We start from the raw sequence: 22934 nt of genomic DNA, 5'->3' as shown, positions 1-22934 counted from the left end.
TAAGGCATTTAAAAAGTCTAATTTAACACATAGTAAACCGATGAAGAAAAAGCCCCAGAGGGAGCCCCAGACTTTAATTCAACTGGACTAGCATGTTAAAGTAACTGCTACCTGGTCAACACTAGATTTTTGCAACATGTTAATGAAAACGGACCATGCTCTGACATTAAAACACTTGTCTAGATCAGGGGTCGGCTACTTTTAGGAGAGGCTGGTTGAATTAATGGCACTTGGTCCACAGGTGGGCCACCACTGGCCACTAATTCTCCGGTTGACAAACTGCTACCAATTCCTCCATTGGTGATTTCCCTGCTGCTGAACTGCTGCCCACATCCTGGCTTCATGAACTGCATACAATCACTTGACAGTCTGCATCTGGCCTGCAGGCCATAAATTGCTGATCCCTGATTTAGACAAAGCACTAACACGTAAGTTTTCTAGACTGCCTAACCAGGGTGGCTACAGAAGGGATGCAGGGTATGGTCACACCACTTTTTGGCTGTGCTACCCATGAGCTCTTGGCACAGAGGTCTTCAGTTTTCCAGTCCACCAATCTACCTGTTTCCTAGCAGGTGCTGGCTGTCTGTAAATTGCTTTTGGATCCTTGAATTTCAGGTATTATATAATTATAATCTATTATTGTAATGCAACATAATTCACCCTTTATTTTACAGTATTTATAATACATGAAGGTGAAAAAATATATTTTTTTGAAAATAAGACTGTAGCAGGATAAGCCTCAAGAGCTGCAGCCCAGCTGCAGGCAAGCAAAAGTGACTGCAAGCCTGCAGAGAGGGATTGGCCAACTGATAAGGGGAATTGTCTGGCCAAAGGAAGTTAAAAAGCTTTCTGGAAGGGAAGCTGAGGGCAGGGGGCAAGTTGGCTGCAGGACAAGCACCATACTAGGGTTGTCTCTCTTCTAGTGTCTGGGAAAATACCCAAAGGTTTGATATATGTTTGCTGTATACCTGTACCCATTTGGTTACTGTGAGGAAAAGACGTGTTTATCTGAATGAGAAGATTGGTTTTGTTTCCTCTGGAGAGGAGCTCTCCAGATATGTAATAAAGGTCCTGGTTTTGATAAGAACAGGGCTCCCGAGTCTGCCTAGGGAGTGTCACTTGGCTACAAAGACGAAGTATAAAAGAACACTGCGGAGGTCAAACAGCATCAGGCACTGATGTCTTATGTAATGTATTCACAGTTGCTTTAAATAAGTTTATAAATCACTTAAGCTTCCCTCTGTTGAAATTAGAAACTGTCTTGGACCACTACAGGTGGACTACTTGAATGCAAAGTTGCTTTTCTAGACTGATTTTTAGCTGTAAATTAGGTGCCTACAATTCTAATTATGATAAAAGAACATAACAGTTAATACATTTATTATGAAGCTCTTTAGAAAAATAGCATTCCCACCTACTGCCATTACAAAGGAATGGCTCCATCTTATGAACATTGTTTTCTTGCTTAAATTCAAATATAAGCAACTTGATCAGCTGATGATTCATTTCTGGTTTACAACTTAATTAACTGTAAAGAGATAAACCATTAAAAGTTATTTTTAAATAGTCCTGGAAATAGGCACTACAAATTAGTTTTGTCCACTGACCTTCATCTACATAGGATATTGCTGCAATTATAGTCACTCCCGGGGCTGCTCAACAAGTCCTACTACAGTCTGGCAAAGCCAACATAAGCTGCAATTTGCTCTTATACGTTTCACCCCAGTTTCAAACAGGGGTAAATTGTATCAATGCATATCATCATGGCTTATCTTAGTTACAACTGAGACTGCAGCCTCATCAGGAATTTGGTAAGAGGAACTGACACAATTCCCCATGTAAGCACACTCTACATAAAGGTAAAATCTAGCCTGAAAGGGGGAAAACATGATACAGAGAGAAATGTCTCTTAAATATGAATGTTTAATGATTGAAAAGCAAAATATTAATCTTCTATGATAGTGTAACCAAGGCAGTAAAGAATTTCCTAATTCTCTGTGGCATTGTGACTGAACTGATAGCTCAGCAAATAATGCATATAACTGCATTAAACGTTTAGTGGTGAGGGAAAATAAACCTGCCTTTTATCATTAGATGCAAAATAAACAAAACAGAAGAAAGACCACTCCTTGTCTCTAAAGTGTTTCAGATCATGTGGTCTAACCACCCTCTTACGTCAGTAACCCTCATACAACTTAACAGTCATGGGATTCTTGCCTCTAAATAATACCACAAAGACCAACAAATAACTAGAAGCTTACCACGTTTTTAAGTAACTGTAAAACCCAATCTTATTAATAAAGTGAACAGTAATGGAGCACTCATTTCCATGAAATAGGCCATTGCAGGTACACTACTACTTATTTTGGTAGGAAAGGCTGTAAATTTTGGTGGCTATGTTATAAAAGTTACATGAACATATATATTTTAAAATTTTAATATATTCTTTAAAAAAAATCTCCAAATAATCTATCATCATGAGTAAGAGTAAAGTTCATGTTTCCCACATCATGTGCGCAGCTATTTTCACCGATTATGATTTCATAGTATTTTTCTAGGCCACTACAATCAAGGAAAGGATCTTTCATAACCTTTCCATTTCCTAAAATTAAAGAGGTCACAAAAAGTAGTAGTTGGTTGTATAAGTGTGTACAATTTTGCCTACACTCCTAGGAAAAATTATGAGGTATTTAGTAAGTGCAAAGCTTTGCCATTATGTAAGAGGCTGAAAAGCTAAAATGCAATTAGATCACAAGGAACCTTGGGGATATATCATACCTTTAATACAGTTCTAATCAGTGATCACCAATACCTTTTAAAAAGCAGGTATCCAGGTTGTAGCCATATTGGTCTAGAGGAGAAAGCAATCAGGGCTCATGGTAGAGGTAATATCTTTTTATTAGACCAACAACATTTTTGCAAAAAAACCCAAACAGTTCTTTAATTGCAAGCTTTCGGGCACATACAAAGCTTGCAATTAAAGATATTTTTGCACAAATCTTGTTGGCCTAATAAAAGATATCACCTCTACCATAAGCCCTGGTTGCTTGTAAAAATCAGGGATCATGAAGGCTATGGGTACTGGGAATCCTGCTATGTTTGTACATGGAAGAAATCACCAGAACAACTGGTAAGGTCACTACTGCTAGGTTGAACTTGTGCAAAAATGAAGAGATATACCCTATTTCCTAGGTATACTGATGACAATAGCTAATAACAGCCATAGTTGTAGGCTGTCAAAAGAGGTGCAAACACATTGACTGCTTGGGTAGGAAGAAACTGAGGAACTGAATTAAAGCAGAGGCATGCAGAAAAACAAGAACAGGTCCAGGTAAAAGTCCTTGGGGTTTTGGTATAGAACTCAAATGCTGCTGCTAGGGTAGTAGAAGTGGACCAAGCTGTGGAAGTCTGGAGTCTGCTTGTAAAGAGCCACATGAAAAGTGGGGAAGTGTTTCCCTTTGTTGACTACTAGGAGCTGTCCCTTTCTTCTATAGCTCCCTACACTTGGTGAGAGTGAAGAAGTGACAACCACGGCACATCTACATATGACATTAGTGCAACCAATAAACTCCGGCACAGTTCACACCAAAATTTATTGTTCCCAGATGTAGTGCTCACATGTGAGCCAGGGCAGCACAGCTCCAGCTGGCAGAGAGTCCAGGGAGCCAGCCTTCCAGCCCAGAGCTGCTCAACATCCTGAGGGGCTGGCTGGAGCGTGAAAATGCTACAGTACAGAGCTAGGCGGTTGGCAGACCCTGCACTGTAGCACCCTTGTGCCCCAGTGAGCCCTGGTCACCATCTACACGTGTGTTGCTGTGGAGTAAGTACCTCCACCACAGGACCTTACTTGCATTGCACAGTGCTAACTTATGGCAGAGTTAATTAGTTTACTCCTGCCTAAAACTCCGTACAAATAGACTGAGATGCTTTACTGTGAAGCTAATTAGGCAACTAGTAAGTGTCTCATGTAGATGCTCCACATATGCCCTATCCCCACCTAGTCCGACACCCTACCTAGCGGAGCAGCAATCCTGCTAACTGATGAAAAGAAGCCAGGAGCTGCCCAGGTGAACGTAGTTTCTTCGCTTTGCAGGAGATACTTGATAAGCAGCTAACTGAACTCTGTGGCATTGCCTGCTCATCTGCTCATACTACTACTACTACTGCAAGTCTTTACACAGTGCACATAAGAGTGAAATTGGTCTGTCTACCCAAGTGTTTCCCAGCCAGTGTGCCATGGCACAAGTGTGCTGTCAGAAACAAACAGGTGTGATGCAGAGTTTTGCCATGGCAATGAGCTACAATAGATATGAGGATGGGGAATACCTTAACAGGTTTGTTGTGGAAAGTTTTTATTAATGTAAGTGTGGCTTGGGCTGGAAAAGGTTGTGAAACACTGGTCTACCCCACACTCATCACTGTGTTTGCCTAAGGGCTGGTTTGCTGTGCTCTAGCACAAGTGTAAAAAGACTGACCAGGTAACGTTAAGCACTAGGCATAGGGTTCCACTGTAAGGCTCTCAAGACTCTTGTCTGCTCCATAGAATAAGAATGATGGAGGCTATATGGAGAATGGGCTTGTTTGAGGAGACTTGGGTTTAAGTACAATCAAAACATTCAAATTAGTTGCTTTGCTGCACACTGCTTTTTTCCTTTATTCCTGCTATGCACCAGGGGTAACTTAGTGACACTGTAGAAATATGTGCATTAGTGCAAGTTCAGACTCCCTGCATTCCTTGTCCAGTTCATCGCCTTGCACCCTCTGAACTTGTTTAGTACAATATCAGTCACTTAATTATTTCCTATGCCAGTGAGGTTTTTGTCAGAGAAAGAAAGTTGCACCTTGCTTACTTATAAATCTTGTCAGAACTGGTTACTTGTTGTAAACTAAAGAGCTGACCAGGTCCTTAGATTTTCCTAGAAAGACCAGAAAACTTTAAGAATCAATTAAACTATTGTGTCAACTAGCCAAATGTTAGGGCATCACCAGACATTATATAAGAATGTTGTCACATTATAAGCAGCTGCAAGTTTTGGATTTGATTATCTTCTTTCCTTACCTCTGAAAAGCAAAACAGAGGACTTGCCTGCTTTACAGCAAGACAGTCATGATATTAGCAGACCCCTTTCCCACCATTTTCTTTCCAACACATATTTTATGTAAAAGCTGAAATGCAAGACAGTGACTTGATGTTTAAATCCTCTTATATTGGATATGACAACATTATCCTTCCTCTCTGATTGGAAACAGGTCACTCTAATCTATGACCAAGACAGAGAAGGATATTGTTTTATACTGGTTAAGCTTACAAGTTTTTAAAAATACAATATAATATTAAGCTCCTGCATATGGAATGCCATTCTTGAAGACAAGCTTTTAGTTCTGTGACAAGCTATGTCATCAAAGTAAATAGCAGTGATTCAGAAAGACAACACTAAAACTAGTCAGCTAAATGAAATCTGACTTCCTAATAGTATGTCTCTTATACCCTAACATTATCCATTTCCATTATTTGAATAGGATATACTTTCCCTTTCTAAACTTTCAGAAGATGCCACCAGCATAGTATCTGAGTGCCTCTGAGGGGCAAGAGCAAGAGAATACATCCTCATCAAGGAAAATGATTTTGGTTTCCAAGATCTCAACAGCTGTTTTAAAGAGTCTTTTGAATTCTAATTATTTTCAATTTTTTATTTTAAAAAGTAGTTATACTGTGCTTTACATTTGCAAACACCTGGGCACCTCACATTTTCTGATTGACTGGTCAGTGTTTTCTATATATATGGGGAAGCTCAGGCAGAGGCAAAACAGATACCTGCAAAGCAGACAAAAGAACTCCAAAATACCCAAATTATAGGTGCATGATAAAACTATTTAAAAATACAAGAATAGAAGGCAAAATAAAGTGGAAGGATCTTGTTAAGTTACCAGTTTACAGCAGGGATGCTCAACATCTGGAAATTTAGCAGCAGTGGGGTTTCAGCAGTGTTAACTGCCAGTTCCCTGCTGTGGGGAGCCCCAAAGGTTAGATAATGTGGCCTTGTGTGCCAGATCTCTCCAGCACATGGCCAGATCCAGGCATGCAGGGTCAAGTTGGGCCAGCACGTGGTGGGAACTGAACCCACAGGACTGGGTTAAGTCAGTGCACAGCCACATCCAGGTGCACAGGGGTGGGCTGGGCTGGGCTGGCCAGCACACCCAGAGGACAACCCCATCTGGCCTGTGAACTGACCCTGAGTCACTTATCGGCCCCAGAGGGCCAGAACGTTGAACACCACTAACTTACACTCATCCGAATTTTTCCCACTCTCTTTACAAGTAAAACCTAGTTTACAACGTGTGAGGAAAAAAAAAAAAAAATCAGAGAAGGGAAGAGATTTTTTGTTTTTGTTTCTAGCTTATTGACTTTGTGCATTTAGCAAAACTTCCTTGACAGTTAGTGTCACACTTTCCCCAGTACAAGTCAATCAGTTTCCACTTTTGTTTTTGTTAGTCTTTCACAAAGCAGCAGAGTAGAGGAAAAAAACATTTTAGCAATAGGAAAATGTGATCGTAAAACCACAAAAATTGGCAAGGGGATCTCAGGACAAGATGAAAATATCATTATTTCAAACTGGCTAGATTTCAAATGGAGTATTTTCCCTTTACAATGTAATTTTGTTATGCTAAATGTTTAGTCTTCAGAAACTATAATTTTGTATGAAATTCAATTAATTTTACACCAATGCTCAGACCACACTCTGTCCTTTTTATTGCTGTTTAGGTCATCTATCCACAGGCACGTGTACAGTCAATATTTTCAGCTAAGAGCAGTGGTTAAGTAATGATTACAAGAGTATAACATATTCATTCAGTGACTTAATTTGACATCAGGCCAAGACTTCAAAGGCATTTGCATTGACATTTACAATATGATATGATATCAATAAAATATAGTAGATAGATAACATTACTACTTTGGACATCTGCATTATTCTCAACAACTCAGAAGAATTTCTGTATAGTTACTTGAAAACAGATGTGTATATAGGTGCTTCTATACATCCTAGTAGGAAATCTGGACATCTACAATACTATCTTGTGTGTCAAAAAATAGTCACATTGTAAAACTAAAATTGAAAACTTCCTTTGATGTCTAGAGAATTTCTTGGAAAAGTACTCAGAGTAAATATATCTGTGATATTAGCTAGCAAGAAATTTTTACGCTGTCACTAACAATAATTCTCAGGGACTTTTCTTCCCATCTCTACTTTTATTCCCTGATTTTCACAATTCATAGACCTACTATTTGCACACTTGCCACACTTGAAAGAGATTCAACAAGCACTGAAACTTTTCCGTGCATAACTTCAGGCACAACAACATACAGAAGCAATACATGAGAGAGGTTTGCAAAAATTGTAAATACAGAAGTGAAAATATGTTTTGCATTTCAGTTTCACTATAAGTACTCCTCTGTATCCGACTCATCTGCAGATTGGTACAATCCATGAGAGCACATTTGCTGGATCTTCATTATTGGTGCTAGTTACCTTTTTTTATTTATTTTCTGTTGCACTATGCCTATAGGTCCCAGCCATGAATTCAGGTCCCATTTTTCTAGTACAGTATAAACAAATATAAAAAACCAAAAGATGGTCCCTGATCCACGGAGTTTAGGAGGTTTTCTAAAATGATACATTAAAAAAAGGTTTTTATAAGTTGTTTTAAAGAATAAATAAAGGGTGAGAAAAAATGAAGAAAGAATCCCTTATTTTCATTAGTTTGTAACCTAGACATTTTCAGAAGATGATTGCTTGTATAATCAGACCAAAGAATGCAGGTTCCTAAAGTTAGACAATCTAAATCCCTGTGCCAGCACCTGCATAAAAGTTATAGTTTTACAAAGTGCACAGCAATCAGCACTCCTGAAAATTATTAAATTTTTATGCAAACTTCAAATATGCCTTAGGGGCATGTGAAGTGGGCCCTATTCATTTTGGATCCAGCCCAAATCAGGGACAGTGATTCAATTAGTTGATTCAGATTACTGTCCCTGATTTGATTCAGCTGAATCTGAATCTGATGATTTGATGCTAATTCAGAGAATTAGCAATTCAAACACAGCCACAGCTTTAAAAGTTTTTCTACATATCTCAAGGCACCAGGTACAGCTTGTGAATGCTGCGATGCTGAGGCACATGAAGCATTCCACAGGAGTGCCGAGGGGCCCCTCCATGTGCTCAGCAGCTAACCCATAAGTGGACTGGAAATAGTTCCGGTCCACTTCCAGGTCTGCCAGGGAGCGCGCAGGGCCACCCCCTCCCTGACTTGGCAATAGGCCATGGGAGGATGCCAGGTGCCCTTCCCAGACCCAAGAGGCACCAGTTGCCGAGCCAGGTGGGGTGCAGGGGCGCCGCCCCAGCATGCTCCCCAGCGGACCCAAAAGTGCTTCTGGTCCACTTCTGGATCTGCTGCTGAGCACACTGGGGAGCCCCCTGTACTTCTGTGGAACGCTTCATGCACCCCAGCATTGCAGCACTCATGAGCTGCCTGCTACCTAGAGGTATGTAGAAAAAATATTTAAAGCTGTGTCTATGTCTAAATCTCCGAATCTTTCCAAATCGATTCGGAGGTTTCCAATTCGATTTGGAGAGTTTAAAGGATCCTCTACTTCAATTCGGATTCGGAGATTTGGCCACCTAATCGAGCCGAAACTCCACCAAATCAGATCAGAGACCGAAGCTTTACGCAGCCCTAATATGCATTACCAGATTAATATTAGTCACTGGGCGCATCTACATGAGACACTGACTGTGCGGTAGCGTGACACTACTGAGCAGTAGTGTCACGTGGCAAAAGCCAAGCCAAGTCGCTACTGCATAGTATTAGGATACTACATAGTAGCATCACTTAGAAGGTGTTTGCTGATCCTACTGTGCAGTAACTCTGGTTGAGAACCTACAGTGTGTTCTGAACTGTATCAGAGGCATGAATCCTAGTTAGGATCTGCCATTATGACCCCCATACAGAGTTTCAGTAAAGTCAGTGGGACTCTGCAAGGAAACAGTGGTCCACCACTGCCAGATCCCAATAGAGCAGGCATAGGCAACGTTTTTTGGCCAGAGTGCCAAAAAACCCACAATGTCTACCTTGGAAGGTGCTGGAGTGCCAACATGCCAGAGCCCAAAGTAGTTGTTTGCAGCCTCCCAGCTGCAGCCGGCCCATAGAACCCAGTCTGCTTGCAGCAGGGCTTGCACCCTCCCAGCCGCCTGCTGGGAGCAGCATGGGCTCTGTGGCTGGCAGCAGCTGCTTAAAGCCTGGGCTGGCAGTGGTCTGCCGAGCAAAATGGCCCTGCGTGCCATGCTCGGCACATGTGGCAGGGATTACTGACCCCTGCAATAGACGATAGGAGCTACACAGTAGACATCTTTGCTGGTCTAAGGAGTTCCACTTCAGCCACAAAACACAACACAGTATCAGCTGACATTGTGTCCTTCAATATGGCTCCCATGTAGAGACAACACATGTAGTTCTTATGACAGTGCTTTCTATGCATGAAAGATTCCCATGCAGAGGGGAAACCAAATGACCACACAGAGGAAATAATAAAACTAAACTAAGTAGGCAGAGAATTCTCTCAAATGCTAAAAGAAAAGAAATTTGAAATAAAAGAGGTAAGTATCTTTCTCCTTTATCTTCCCCCCCAATTACTGTAAACTTGGATGTTACTTGTAAAAAGTCAGTGGAAAAAAAGTTCACGCTGTAATGTGACTTAAAAGCTGATGATGTTCCCTCTCTCTTATTTTGCCACATATCACTATTTTTAATGTTTGATGTCAGGGCTGGGAGTCAAGTATTCTTGAGTTCTTATCCCTGCTCTGTAAAAGACTAAGGGTCAAATCCTGTTCCATCTACTGGACATCTAAGTAGACCTATGCTTCTACATGTAATTCTATTCCATGCTGTTCAAGTCCCTGAAAATCCATTAATACATCTCCTTTTTTAACATATCTTTATCTTACTTGTAAAACTGAGTCACATATAAACAGTAAAGAAGAGGAGGAGAAATAAGTAGAATAGAATCTGGTCCTTTAGTTTCTCTGTCTCAGTTGCACAGTTATTTAAAACAGAGGGGGCTCCAGATACATATTTAAAAAAATTAAAAGTAAAATCACTGTTCAAATTATGGCTTAAACACCTGAATTTTAATTTTTTCTCATTCAATCTTCTTTCACTATAGTATGGGGTATTGTAAGGGATGTTCATAGGATGGGATGGCTGATGACATTTTTTTTTAATTTAAAAAAATATCAAAGGATTTGTTTAAAAACATGAACAAAGAGATTTGTATATACTAGAAAAAATATTACATTTATGCTCTGCAAAATTGGACATGTCTCTTTATTCTTATGACAAAGCCAAGAGTGTTGCTGAATATTTTAGTTGTAGTGCTCTGAATTCATTGCACTGTTAGTAGAAATACAGTTTCAGAAATCTACATCCAGATTTGATGAATCAAAGAGACCTAGTCAATGTGTGACTGTAATATAAATTTCCAGTTCTGATGTAAGATACGGCATAATTCTGACTGACCTTCAGACTGTCTATGACAACTACGCTTACTGTGCATCTCATCCCAATGCCTTGCCTGTATGGTCTGGTTTCTGAAGAAATAAGACTAGTCACTTTTATGAATCACATTTTCCTTCTGATTTCAATAAACAGACGTAAAATATTGATCCTTTTATCTCTGGAAATCAAAAGTACTTTAACAAATACAAACACAAGGCAAATAAAAGACTTACAAAAGCATATAGAATGGAAGGTGGTTAATTCTCTTAGGCATGAGGCATTCAGAAATCTTTTTTTTTTTTTTTAATGGTTAATTCTTTAAAGTAAACATTGTTAATATTGCTGGCTGAATTGAAAACAAGCAGTTAAAAATGGTTTGATCTCAGTTTAAAAAAAAATATTGGGTCCTGTCTTAATAAAGTATACCGTCTTGCTTTCTTGCCAGATTCAACAAAGTCTAAATACAAATATTTATCTTTTTTTCCCTTAATACTTGGTGTGTTCAGATACAACTAAAATTACACAAACTTTCGTCATTTTTAGTCAAATAAAATTATGCAAACCAGTAAACAAACTGATGGATAGACAAATCAGGTAACTCTATGTGAAATTCTTCCATTATTTGCTTATTGGGTCATTCATGCCACAGGAGGTGCATAAGTGTTTTGCATTTGATTTATTTATTTATTTATTCATTCTCCGCTCCTGAATGGGTTCAAAATTATCACTGAAAATTATTTAATGAGATTTATGTACTTTTCCCCTGATAAATTAATCATCAAAGCCTGCATCCATTGCATACTATAATACCCAGTGATTTAGATGGAAGTTCAGTTATGAAGGAAATTTAAGACTGGGCCCTAAATGTGGACCTGCTCCTGCTCCCTTTGTATATGCAGGCTGGTATGTAATTAGAACTTTTGATTGCCATTAAAAAATAAGGACATCATTACGTGCAGCTCCCATAGGAGGAGAGTACTGCTTAGGATCCAACTTTGCTTTAAGCGTTGATTGGAACCAGTGAAATTTCAAAGAGATGGGAAGCACAAAGAGAAATGTACTGACTATATTATAGCATTAAACCTGCAGAGCAGTGCAAACACTTGACATCCTCTACATAGTTAGAGCTGAGCAAATGAGCATCAGGTTAAACAACAAGCAACTGAGAGAACTGTCACAGACGTGGAGATCATAGTCCAAAACAAGAAAGCAGAAAAGTAAAATAAAAGGGCAAACTGATCTAGAAAAACCTTAGTAGAAAAAACAACTTGCAGAAATTTTTTTTGTGTGTTCTAGGAATAAAGTTTATTAAAAGATGAAGCAGCTATTAGGTAGTGTAACTCTTGTAGCTAACAGTTACCTTTTAGCTGCAACTGTAGCTGTTAGGTAGGTGCAGCTATAACAGTGTCCCTGTATTAGTTTTATTTAAGAAAACCTTTTCTTGGAGCTATGACAAATTTGGGAAGATATAGGGAATACCCAACAACAATTTAGGATAGTTGTGAAATAAATTCTGTATGATTTCTGTGCCTAAAGCTTAATCGCTGAACTTCAAAAGTGAACAACAAACATATTAGCTGCATATCCAATTTGTGTGTTGAAGGCACCAAAGGAAGTGAGAGTGTGAATGGAGTAAACACAAGCCTTATGCGCAGTGCTTCATTTTCCACAGAAAAATTTGAAAATGCAAAGAGTGATTGATCACGGGTGTAGGTAATCTTCAGTAAATATAAAGTCTGCCAATCAGTAGTGCATCCAGCCCTCAGCCATTTACCTCCCTAGGCATTCCTGCAATACCTGTCTCCCAGATTGAGCAGGCTCCTTCCAAACACTGGTAACAAACCCTGTTACATCAGCTATTAGGATCACTATTTCCAGCGAAGAGAGGGGGCTGTAGCACCCTGTGCCGAACACAAGAGCGACCTGTTCTGGCATCTCTCATGAGGTTCCCATCTGACCTACCACGGTGTGCCTATCTGCCTGCAGCCTTGATAAACTACCAGTGTGCCGCTGAAATATGCCAAAGCAGCGTGGAAAGGAGGGAGAACAGAAAGGCTTGTCCTTGTCCGTCACCACCATCAAAACCTTTTTTTTTTTTTTTGGCTCTTAAACTGAAAGAGCCACGGAGAAAGGGGGGGAAACTTCCACCTTCAACGCTGCCTGGAGTTTCCCAGGCAGGGACGAGCAGCAGCACGCTCCTCCAGCCCGGGAGGACGCACGTGGAGGTGGGTGAGGCACCTCCTGGGGCTGCGAAGCCCGATGCGGGAGCGGGGCAGCCCGCCCCTGTCCCCGTCCCGAGCAGCGCCGGGGTCCTACCTTGTTGGAGGCCATCTCGCTGACGGAGTGCCTGGTCTGCAGGGTCTCCAGCTGGTCCAGGCACCAGTCCAGCTCCTCCAGGGTCTCGCTGGCCAGCTTCTGGTAGGCCTCCTCTGCCAAGAGATAGGGAAAGGGGTACTCAGTCCGAAGGCGCTTCACGGGGCTAGCGGCGAGCGGCCGCGGGGCCATGGTGCCGTAGACGGGCGCGCCGCGCTGCCCGCTGCCCGCGCACGAGCGCTGCTCCTTCATGGCGCGGGCGAGCGGCGGCGCCTCCAGCCTCCGTGGCGGCGCGGGGAGCGACCCGACCCGGCGGCCGCGGCTCCTCGGGGCTCAGGCAAGAGCGCGGCGCCGCGGGGCCATGGGGCAGGGCGCGGGAGACGCTCCCCGTCCCCGTCCTCGTCCTCCTGCCGCGCGGCAGCGACAGAGACACGCGGAGCCCGGCTGCACCGCCGCCCCCCGCACAAGTGAATCAGCGCGCGCGAGCCTGCCTGTGTGTGTGTGTGTGCGCGCGCGCGCGCGCCACGCTTCCTGTCTGCTCAGCGCCTCCCGCCCCGCCCCGCCCCGCCCGCCTGGCCCCGGGTCCCCCGCGGGGCATCCCGAGCAGCCCGCCCGCCCCCGCCGCCCAGTCTGGGCCGCGCCGCGCGCGTGTGTGTGTGTGTGTGTGTGTGTGTGCGTGCGTGCGCGCGCGGGGGGAGACTGGGAGCAAGGGGAGAGCAGCAGAAAACCCGGCGCGGAGCCCGCCCGCCCCTCCGAGCGCCGCGGCCGCCGCCACCACCACCAGCCCCGTCCCGGCCTCAGGCCCCCCGGTGTGTTGTCTGACCCCCCAGGGGAGGCAGAGCGCAGTTCATGCCGGCAACGAGCTCTGAAGGAGAAAGAAGGAAAGAAAGAAAGAGTCTGGGCGCACACAAGCATTGCCACACACCCAAGCTGCATACACACATCACCTACACCACATACACAGGTTACATAGACACATACCACATACACACCTGCACTGCATACAGATGTTACACACAAGCATTGCTACCCCCTGCACCCCATACACATACTGCATACACCCGTGACATACACATACTGTATACACAAATCACATGGACAAACATCACTCACATACACTGCATACAAGCATCACATGCACACACAAGCATCACTACCCCCAGCACATGCACACACACTGCATACACATCACATAGAAACACACCCCATGCATACAGACGTCTCTCTCACACACACATATAGAAACACATCACATACACCCCTATGCATACAAACATCGCGCACACACACACACACACTTTGCTTTTAGGGAAAACAAAGTCTTCTGAGTTTTCCAGAAGTTTACCCTGAAGGCACAATGTCTGCTTGCAGGTTTGTGTTTATTCACGATTCTGTGTCCTACTACAGCATGCTGACATACACCCAAGACAACACAAAAGAGGAGCAAAAAGTGACCTACATGCTGCCTTTTCACAAAATGACCAATCATATGAGGGTCTGCATGTACTGACTGTGGGTAGGTAAAGCGTTCATGAAAAATCCCCTCATTCTAATGCCAAGGTACAGATATCATCTGTAAAGCCTGTCTGATCTCTGCTATATTTGCAATTTTAGTTGGCCAACCTGAACTGACGCTGTTGAAAGCAATGTGTAGAAAGATGTAAAGCCTCTAGAACAGTGAACTTAGGCACCTTAGGCCATGAAAATGCTAACATACTTGTTACTGGAGTCCGTTATATGAGAATATAGATCAATGCAGAAGAAATTGCAGCCCAGTGGGTTTCCTTGTCCCATCTAAAAATCTTCCTGAATTTGTCCCATATGAAATTAAACATAATTTTCAAAATGCTAAAAACATGTTTTGACTAGTGTAACAACAGGTTAATGTATTGGACTCTGACATCCAGGAAACTGGTTTCACATTTTCTTACATTACAGAGTACATGCAAAATGAGCTAAGATTTCCTCACGACTGTCAAACTCTCAAGATCAGTCCATATTTACAAAGCTATTGCACAATTTGCATGATTCCCTTTCTCATTTGGAACAGGCAATACTAAAATAAAGACTAAAAAACACTGACAGAGCAGTTTAAAACAGTGTAAAGTACTTGCCTGAGTTATGGTTGTCTGTCACTTCTGTGAGCACTAACAAATATTCAACAAGTCACACGCCCCAAATTTTTTTTTTAAGTTTTTCAGCTGTGATACTTAGTACAAGTGTTACCTACTGCAGAATATTCCCTAGCCTGTAGAATCAAAACTTTTTGGTGTATGTATGCACCAAAGAATACCTGTGACATTCTGCAACACAGCAAACATCACAGATTACCAGCTAATAAAATGACTGTCAACTAGTCCTAAATGTTGCAATTAATTCTTAACAGAGATATGTGCTCAAAGAGGATCTATTTTTTTAAGATACATATTCTGGGTATAAGCAAAAAGCTGTTTGACATGTCTATAAGGTGTAATTTTTTTACAAATAGTAGTGCTGATGAGGCAGAGATAGGTTTAACATGTTGCATTACTCTGAGTACTTTTCATATGGTAATGCCACAAAGTAAAACATACACTGAAATAAAGTGAAGTGAACTTGTATAGCATTCTGTTGCCTAGCCAGACTGCAGTCCATCTTTCAGCATTCCTTGAAATTCAGATATTGAGGAATTCACATTTTTTTTCACAAGTAAATACCACTTTTTTGTTTAATAGACCAAATTGGGATCTTGCGTGAGCAAAATAAAAAAAGTTGAAGGTGTTCAAGATTTAAGTAAAGAAATAAAATGCTTAATTTATTATCTTTTTATTTTAAAGCCCATCTTCTCCCCAGCTCCATCTATCATTTTAACAATTACTGCAAACAGTGCTCCATTTTTCTGTAAATTTTACTCAGAACCTGTCTGCAGAAAAGATCCCAAAGCCCTGTAACAGTAATTCCTTCACTCTTGAATGAAGTGCCAGGACCTCTGTGAGGATGTGCACATGGCACCACACCCTAGTTCTGGCCTTGAAAAAGACATTCCACTAGTTCACAGCTTTGTATAGTAGGAGTTGGTTGAGGAGGGAACCTAGGCACAATTATAAAGGGACCTCTGGCATGAATAAGACTATTAAAAATTCCTTTTTATAGGATTACAGATCTTGGAGTCCAGACCAACCTCATTGACTCAAATGGAAGGCTTCTTGGGCATTAGTATGATTAAAGAACTTGAATAAGACAGAAAAAGGATTCTGGGTATTTATATGCTAACAAATAGAATAAGCACTCCCACTTTTATCCCTAAAATACCCAAATACAGTTGAACCAGAAAACAGTTTTACAGAAAATACCATAAAGCTTTTGCGGTCTAAGTTTAACTTCCCCCTTTAAATTGTTACAAAATGTATAGAAAGTATCTTGTAGGTCCTTTTTTTTCTTTTTAAGCTTACTAAGAGAAATTAAATAATTAAAACTAAGCCAGTGTTAGCCACTAGTTTTTGGCAGGCCTATAAAAAGGTTTCTCTTCTTTTCATTAGTTCTAGAGGGGCAGTTAACATGGTTCCCAGAGCGTGAACAAAGTTATTTTGTCCTGATACTACATGAGTCAACACAGCCAGTTTAGTGTCATCTTCACTCAAAAAAAATGTGTGGAGGCAGGAAATCAATGGTTGCCAAAAAAAAAAAAAAGAGTCAAACTGAGAAGGAAATATTTTTTTCAAGATAAATATCACACAGAAAACAGAGTAAAACAAGACTATGGCCCAGGTTCTGAGCTGAGTTTTGCATAGCTAAGGAAGGAACCACATTTGACGCACAGACTCTGGAGGTAGCCGGAGGTCTGGTCCCATGAGTATGTTACAGTAGGCAGAGGGCTTCACTTACACCCAGCCACAATGGTCCCTTGAGAAATGCTGTGGTACTTGGGCCACAAACCCTGGACACAGGAATGCTCCAGCATTTTCTGCGCCAGGAACTGAGAGGGAGGAGCAGCAGGTCTAATGCACTCAGGGAATGCCCTTACCAGAGACATTGACTTTGTGTCTCCTTTATATTGCTACAACTAGCAAAAGATAACTCTCAAAGAGGCCAGAACAGGGATCCAAAACAGGTTTTTTGACTTCCACAAACTGGAGTTGGGTTTTCCAGACTATGTAGGCAAGGTCCTGTTTAACTGGTATACGGTATGTTGTTTATATTTGTTTCTCAAAATAAAAAGAATCAGCCTTGGAAATATTATAATTTCTTTCTGTACATTACTACCCCATATATTTTAAAAATTATTTATCAACAGATCACCTGAAGTTGGCATGGTTCTTAGTACTTCCATACTACTGTTCTTAAAAGCAGAAAGTTGGAGTGCTGTTGCAGCTGCCGTGGTCCAGGGAATGTCAGAGAAAAAAAAGTGTTTTGGGTTTCAGTTTTAGTAATATCTGTATAGGTGTATCAGATGTATAGTTGGGAAAGATGTTAGATAAGCTTTAAGACACAGGAGCCTTTCCTCAAGTGCCTGAGTGCCTAAGAAAGGGCATTCTGCATCCAAAAGCTTGTCTAACATCTTGTTCAACTGTACAGCTGCTTCAGTGACAGACTTTACCCCAAACCCTTTGTTTCTCTTTAAAAAAAAAGAGGAAGCAACAGAAAATATTCTCTTTTTCAAGTTCATAAACTAACACAAACAGTTTCCTAACCACCCTCCCCACCAAGTCTAATTTCCAGCAATGGTGCATAGAGAAAACAAAACAAATGCTTACAGAGAGAACAGAGATCATCTATGATCATTTGGCATTGCATAGTCATGTTTTTTAAAAGGATGTTTCAGTGTTTGTGTTTACAAAAGAATCAATCGTGAGAACAGCATCTAATACCACTCCTGAGATAGCCATGTCCTCATTTTCCCTTAGCTTATTCAGAAGCTCTCTGTTTAAAAGTTTCAATGGGAACATTTATCAAATGCTACTAATGTTGACAGGGATAATGTCCAATTTGTTTAATTGCTGATCATGTTTTCCATATATGAAGTCATGTCACTTTTCAAGATGTTGAAAGAAAGTGCAAGCATTTCTGTTAAAGGTCTAGTTAACTTCCATACGCATCTTTTCAGTTCTCTCTTTTAAGCAAATTCAACAAACGTAGCTGAAGAAAAAGATAAGGGGTCAGATTCTGGTGACAATCGGGCCATTTTGTATCATTTGAACAAAGCCCAAAATGCTGAAAAATATCCAACAAAGAACGCCCTCTGGATAGGGGTGAGCTCTCAATAAATACACAGATGATGTATTAGCCACTGTCTTGTCCTCTTTTAATAGTATGCTGGGATCCATCATGATAGGGAGGGTAATAGTCAAAGTAGTGTTCTACAGTTATGCTCAGTGTGGCTCCTTGGGGCTAATGTAAGTCAGAGAGGCACTAAGGCTACTCTAACCTATGCTGCAGCAGGGAAGTTGGAGATCTCTGATAAGAATCAGGAAAAATTAGGAACCCACTCCCTAATTGTTCCCCTTGGGGAAAAAAGCCTGTTAGCTTTTACTACAGGTGCTTAATTATACCAATTCATAAATGTTGTGAATTTTCTTTCTTTTGTTCACATATCATCCTGCTGTCAAAATTTAAAGCTGCTCTGGTCCAAAGCTCCTGAGAAAACCTCATGATCACAAGTGAAACAAAACACCACTGGTCAGATCTAGAGCATGTATATGTGAAGAGAAACACAGTGGCAGTAGTTTTCTCATCAATTATCTCAATGCTGCCACTTTTAACTGACATTTTCTCCATCCTTGGATTCTCTACAAGGTTTTGTTCTACAGAAGAAAAATTGATCATGATGATTAGTGAACTTATGTACTGACAGATCTATGCCTTAGAGACCAGGACAAGGCTTCTTTCAACATGTGAGAGTCCAAAGGATTCTTTTGGCACATTGCCTTAAATTGCACTACTAGCACCAACAATGGATGTTGAAACACCCTTATCTCTTTAAGAAGAAAATTTGATGGCCTTAAAGGCAACAGCAGGAACAGAAGGTTGAAGTAGTTCCCTTGTGTAATGTTTGCCAAACTGCTCTATTGTATTTCAGATAAAGTTCATATTTACATAGCTAAACATGGGGCAAAGCCTGCATTAAAAAAGGCCTGTAGCAATATACGCTATTACTTTCATAGACCAAAAGGTGTTTCGCTACCAGTTTTTCATAGTTGTACACTCCACTGCTGCAAAATTAAAATTTAAGCTAACAGGTGCAACATCCTGAAGATTCCTCTTGTGGGTGGCATAGGTGCTTTATGCTTATTTGTTATACTCCAGCACCAGGGCATTCACCAGGGAAAAGGGCATGAGAATATATTCCTATCCCCCAGCAATGCTTGACTACTAGTTACAAGAATGAGTGTAGTAGGGTGTCGGGAAGATGCCTGTGAGCAGCCTGAAAGCTACTCTAATTCAACACTCCCAAAATTTTCCTGTCCCATGCAAGCTAGACCAAAGAATTTAGTCCTTGGTGTGCATTTCAATGTGCTTGTCTTTTTCAAAGATTTATAGTTGCACCACAATGAATATCCCAGCTAATTTCAGGAAGCTTAAAGTTTTAGGAGTGCAACTGGCAAAAACCAGGGATCTCTACCTTTAGTGCTAGGAGAAGACATTCAGACTCATTCCTTTGCTTTGTTGTAATTTGATTTTATTAGTTCTCTGTTTCTTTGATCATTGTGGAACAAATTCTAACTTCATTCTACAGCAGTACAGTGCAATCCTCTTCTGAGTTTGGGAACACTGGTAGTGTATTTTGCAGAGAGAATGCAGAATTCTTCCATGGTGCAGTCGTTTTATGGTGGTATCTTATATGCCAGCCAGTTTGACCTATAGCCTGCAATCATTGTAAGGGGCATACAAAGTGTATACTACAACCTGTTATAAAAGCTTTTTTGTAATATTAAGTATTTGCCAATTCTCCCCCAAATTGGAATCTTGCAAATGCCAGTATAATAAAACAGATTATTCAGAAAACAACCAAACAGTACAGAAAAGCACACACTAAAACAGCTACAATTTATCCAAACATTCTGTTATTCTGTTGCTTTAATGATTGGTCATCACTGAATCTTCAAAGTATGAAAGTTTACATCAACTCTTTGAACTTACAAAGAATATCACAAGGTCAAATCACCCACTGTCTCCACACAATTTCCCTTCTTTCCTATCTATACTTGTCTTCCTGTATGACTTCTTGCTGGAAAGGACTGATATCTCTCACTGGCATCCTTGATAGAGATGGTCCTCTCATCTCAGTGCCTTAAGGGTACTAGCAGCAGCCCCACAAATCCTCAGTGGTAAATTAAGTGACCACTCCTCACATAATGAGGATTACCCTGCTTGTCACCACTGCCAGTCCCTCCAAAAAAAGTCAAATGGTTTCAGCTAACACTTCTGATTACATGAAGCAGGCACAGAGAGGAAAGAGAACATACCATGTAATAGGGCTGTGCGAAACATCGGTTACTGATTTGATTCAGCAGAGGTTTGGCCTGATTCAGCAGCCAAATCTCCGAATCTGAACTGAATCAGGAGACTCTTTAATCTCTCTGAATTGAATCGGAACCCTCTGAATCGATTCGGAGGGATTTGATGATTTGGACATACACACAACTCTAAATGTTTTTTCTATATACCTCAAGGTACCAGGCAGCTCATGAATGCTGAGATGCTGGGGCAGATGGAGCATCCCACGGGAGTGTGGGGGGGTTCCCAGAGCGCTCAGCAATGGACCCAGAAGTCAACCAGAAGCACTTCCAGTCCACTTCCAGGTATGACGGAGTGAGCAGGGGACCCCGCCCTGCCCCCGGCTCAGCGATTGGTGCCTCCTAGGTCTGGAAGGGATACCCAGTGTCCCCTGAGGCTGATCAAATCAGCATTAAGTCTTCAGATATAGATTCATCTGAATCAAATCGGGGCAGTGATCCGAATTAATGAATCAAATCACTGTTCCTGATTCAGGCCGAATCCGAATCGAATACGGCCCGTTTTGCACACCCCTACCACATAACCCATCTAAAGCAACTGCTCAAAATGTGACACAACACTAAGAAAATGTGTAGGACTTTTTTGCAGTTTTCCTAAAAATGATGAAATTTTCCTAAAAAAGATGACATTTTGATGTATATTTTAAACATCTGCTTCCATCTCATGAGCAATTGGAATTCTGCAGAATCTTTCTTTTTCTTCCCCAATCAATAATTCATCGTGTCCTGGTTGTGATGGTTCTGTGCTTAGAGGCTTAAGTAATACATCTCACAGTAGGGCCCGTCCTTCCAAAAGCTTGGCGTTTCTTAAGTTATTTCTTTTTGCATCATAGAAAAACTACTTTTCTAGGTCCCTGCAAGTGTCTTGGAAACTATTCCTGCTCAAGTTGTAAAGTACTTGTAATCTAATGGTTCTTAGTAAAATACTGTGGTTGCTGCTGCTGATTCAGTATCATTTGAACAGTAGCAGATAGGCAGAGTGAAAAAAATTTAGTTTAGCAGTCTAGAAAACAAGGGCTTCTTGGGTAGAAAAAGAGGATGGTTGGAACAGCCACACTGTCCTGTTCGTTTTTGTACAAAATTATCTAGTCCAAGTAGGGGGGATCAAGAAAAATTAAAGTTGCCACCCATCAGGATTTCCCCTGAAAAGTCCAAATGTAAAATATTATCTTCAATATTAGAACAAAAAAAATGTTATACATAATTAAATGGATGTGTAACATTTTATTGTTCTTCAGACTTAGTAACAATTTTGTCGTCATCTTTCCACGTGGGTCAGCCTCTCACTACCATCTGAATGTAGCTATAGCTGCAATCAGACATGTTTTCTGGCATCAGGCCAGAACCACCCAGCTCAAGTCTGATTCAAGCCATTGCTAGGACCTGGCTGCCACTACTTCGCCACAGTGACCAGCATGGGTGAAGTTCCCCAGCTCCATAGGCTAAATTCAGTAGCTCCATGCACCAAATCTGGCCTCTGGTCCATAGGTTTCTAACTCCTAGGCTATAATTCACTCTGCTGAGAGGCAGAGCTAATTCACCTGGACACATGCTGCATGGATACAACTATGTTGCCTCTGGGTTCAGGTGGTAGATGTAGGCTGTGGCAGCTACAATAACCAGGACTAGAACTGGTATAAACTACTTTGGTTTTGAAGTTGGTTGCTTTCCTGGGACCTCTCAAGACCAAGTTAAAGTTAGGAATTCCGTCAGGGAATTTTTTAGGAAGTACATTTGTTTTGATCACACAGGACTTCCTTAATCCTGACAAGCAGAAGCAGGAATCAACTTTCCCCTCTGAGTCTCCTCCCCAACATTATTTACTCCAGTAGCCAGAATATATTCACGTGGTTGAATAGGTCAAGCTTCCTGTTCTCTTTTGCATAAATGCAAAGGACTCAGATCTCAGACAGTTGTGTAGTAGATTGTCTTGGGAATTGTATTGTGTTTGGATTCTAACTTTTTTGACAGACCTTAAAGGACAATTTTCTGCTTTAGACAGGATGAGAAGAATATTATAGCTTCCTGGCTAAGCCTTTAATGCTTGCTGTTGTCCTCTATTTAACTATAACAGAACTCAAGAAATAAAAGGCGTAGTCAACAAATAAACCAGGTTAGAAATAGGGAGGTTCAAATAGAAGGTCATCTACAGAACAGTTCCCCAAACACTCGGGGGATGTCAGACAAAACTAGAGACAGACCAGGCTGTGAAGGTGATAAACTGTAGTGAGGAATAAACTGGCCAACAAAGGCTTGAGAACTATATACCAGGCAGTTCATCTGGGGTGGTCTGACAAGTTGGCAGATGCACCTCTGAAGTTTTGATTTTGTCGGTGCAGGACCCCTATACTTACCTAAAATAAATGAGTATCTGGCCATCTCTGTCTTTCAGTTTTAGTATATATTTAGCTTTAAAAGCCTCCTTCTGAGATCAGGGGGTGTTTGAATCACCTCTCTTCAGGCCTTTATACTGTAATGTGTTGCACCTGGGTGGGACTTTGTGCTCAGGCTACATCTGACCAATGGACTTCAGATTGTCCATAGGACAAAATTTGGAGCCCAGGGACTAAGGCT

The 22934-nt window shown here is 41.3% G+C and overlaps 1 protein-coding gene across 5 annotated transcripts in view; it reads right to left on the bottom strand.

Moving 5' to 3' along the window:
• The window catches only part of PDE4D (phosphodiesterase 4D), a 1195501-nt gene that overhangs the window by 63662 nt on the left and 1108905 nt on the right, over positions 1-22934 (bottom strand). For all 5 annotated transcript variants that reach the window (XM_014594068.3, XM_019495890.2, XM_019495889.2 and 2 more), the window contains one exon: positions 12871-12983. In XM_014594068.3, coding sequence (XP_014449554.1) covers positions 12871-12983 — 113 coding nt within the window. The remainder of the gene's footprint in view (positions 1-12870; positions 12984-22934) is intronic.

Source organism: Alligator mississippiensis, chromosome 3 (genome assembly GCF_030867095.1).
Source record: "Alligator mississippiensis isolate rAllMis1 chromosome 3, rAllMis1, whole genome shotgun sequence".
Classification (NCBI taxonomy): Eukaryota; Metazoa; Chordata; order Crocodylia; family Alligatoridae; genus Alligator; species Alligator mississippiensis.
Note: the sequence above shows the minus strand (reverse complement) of the source record. Positions and strands in the feature narration are given on the sequence as shown.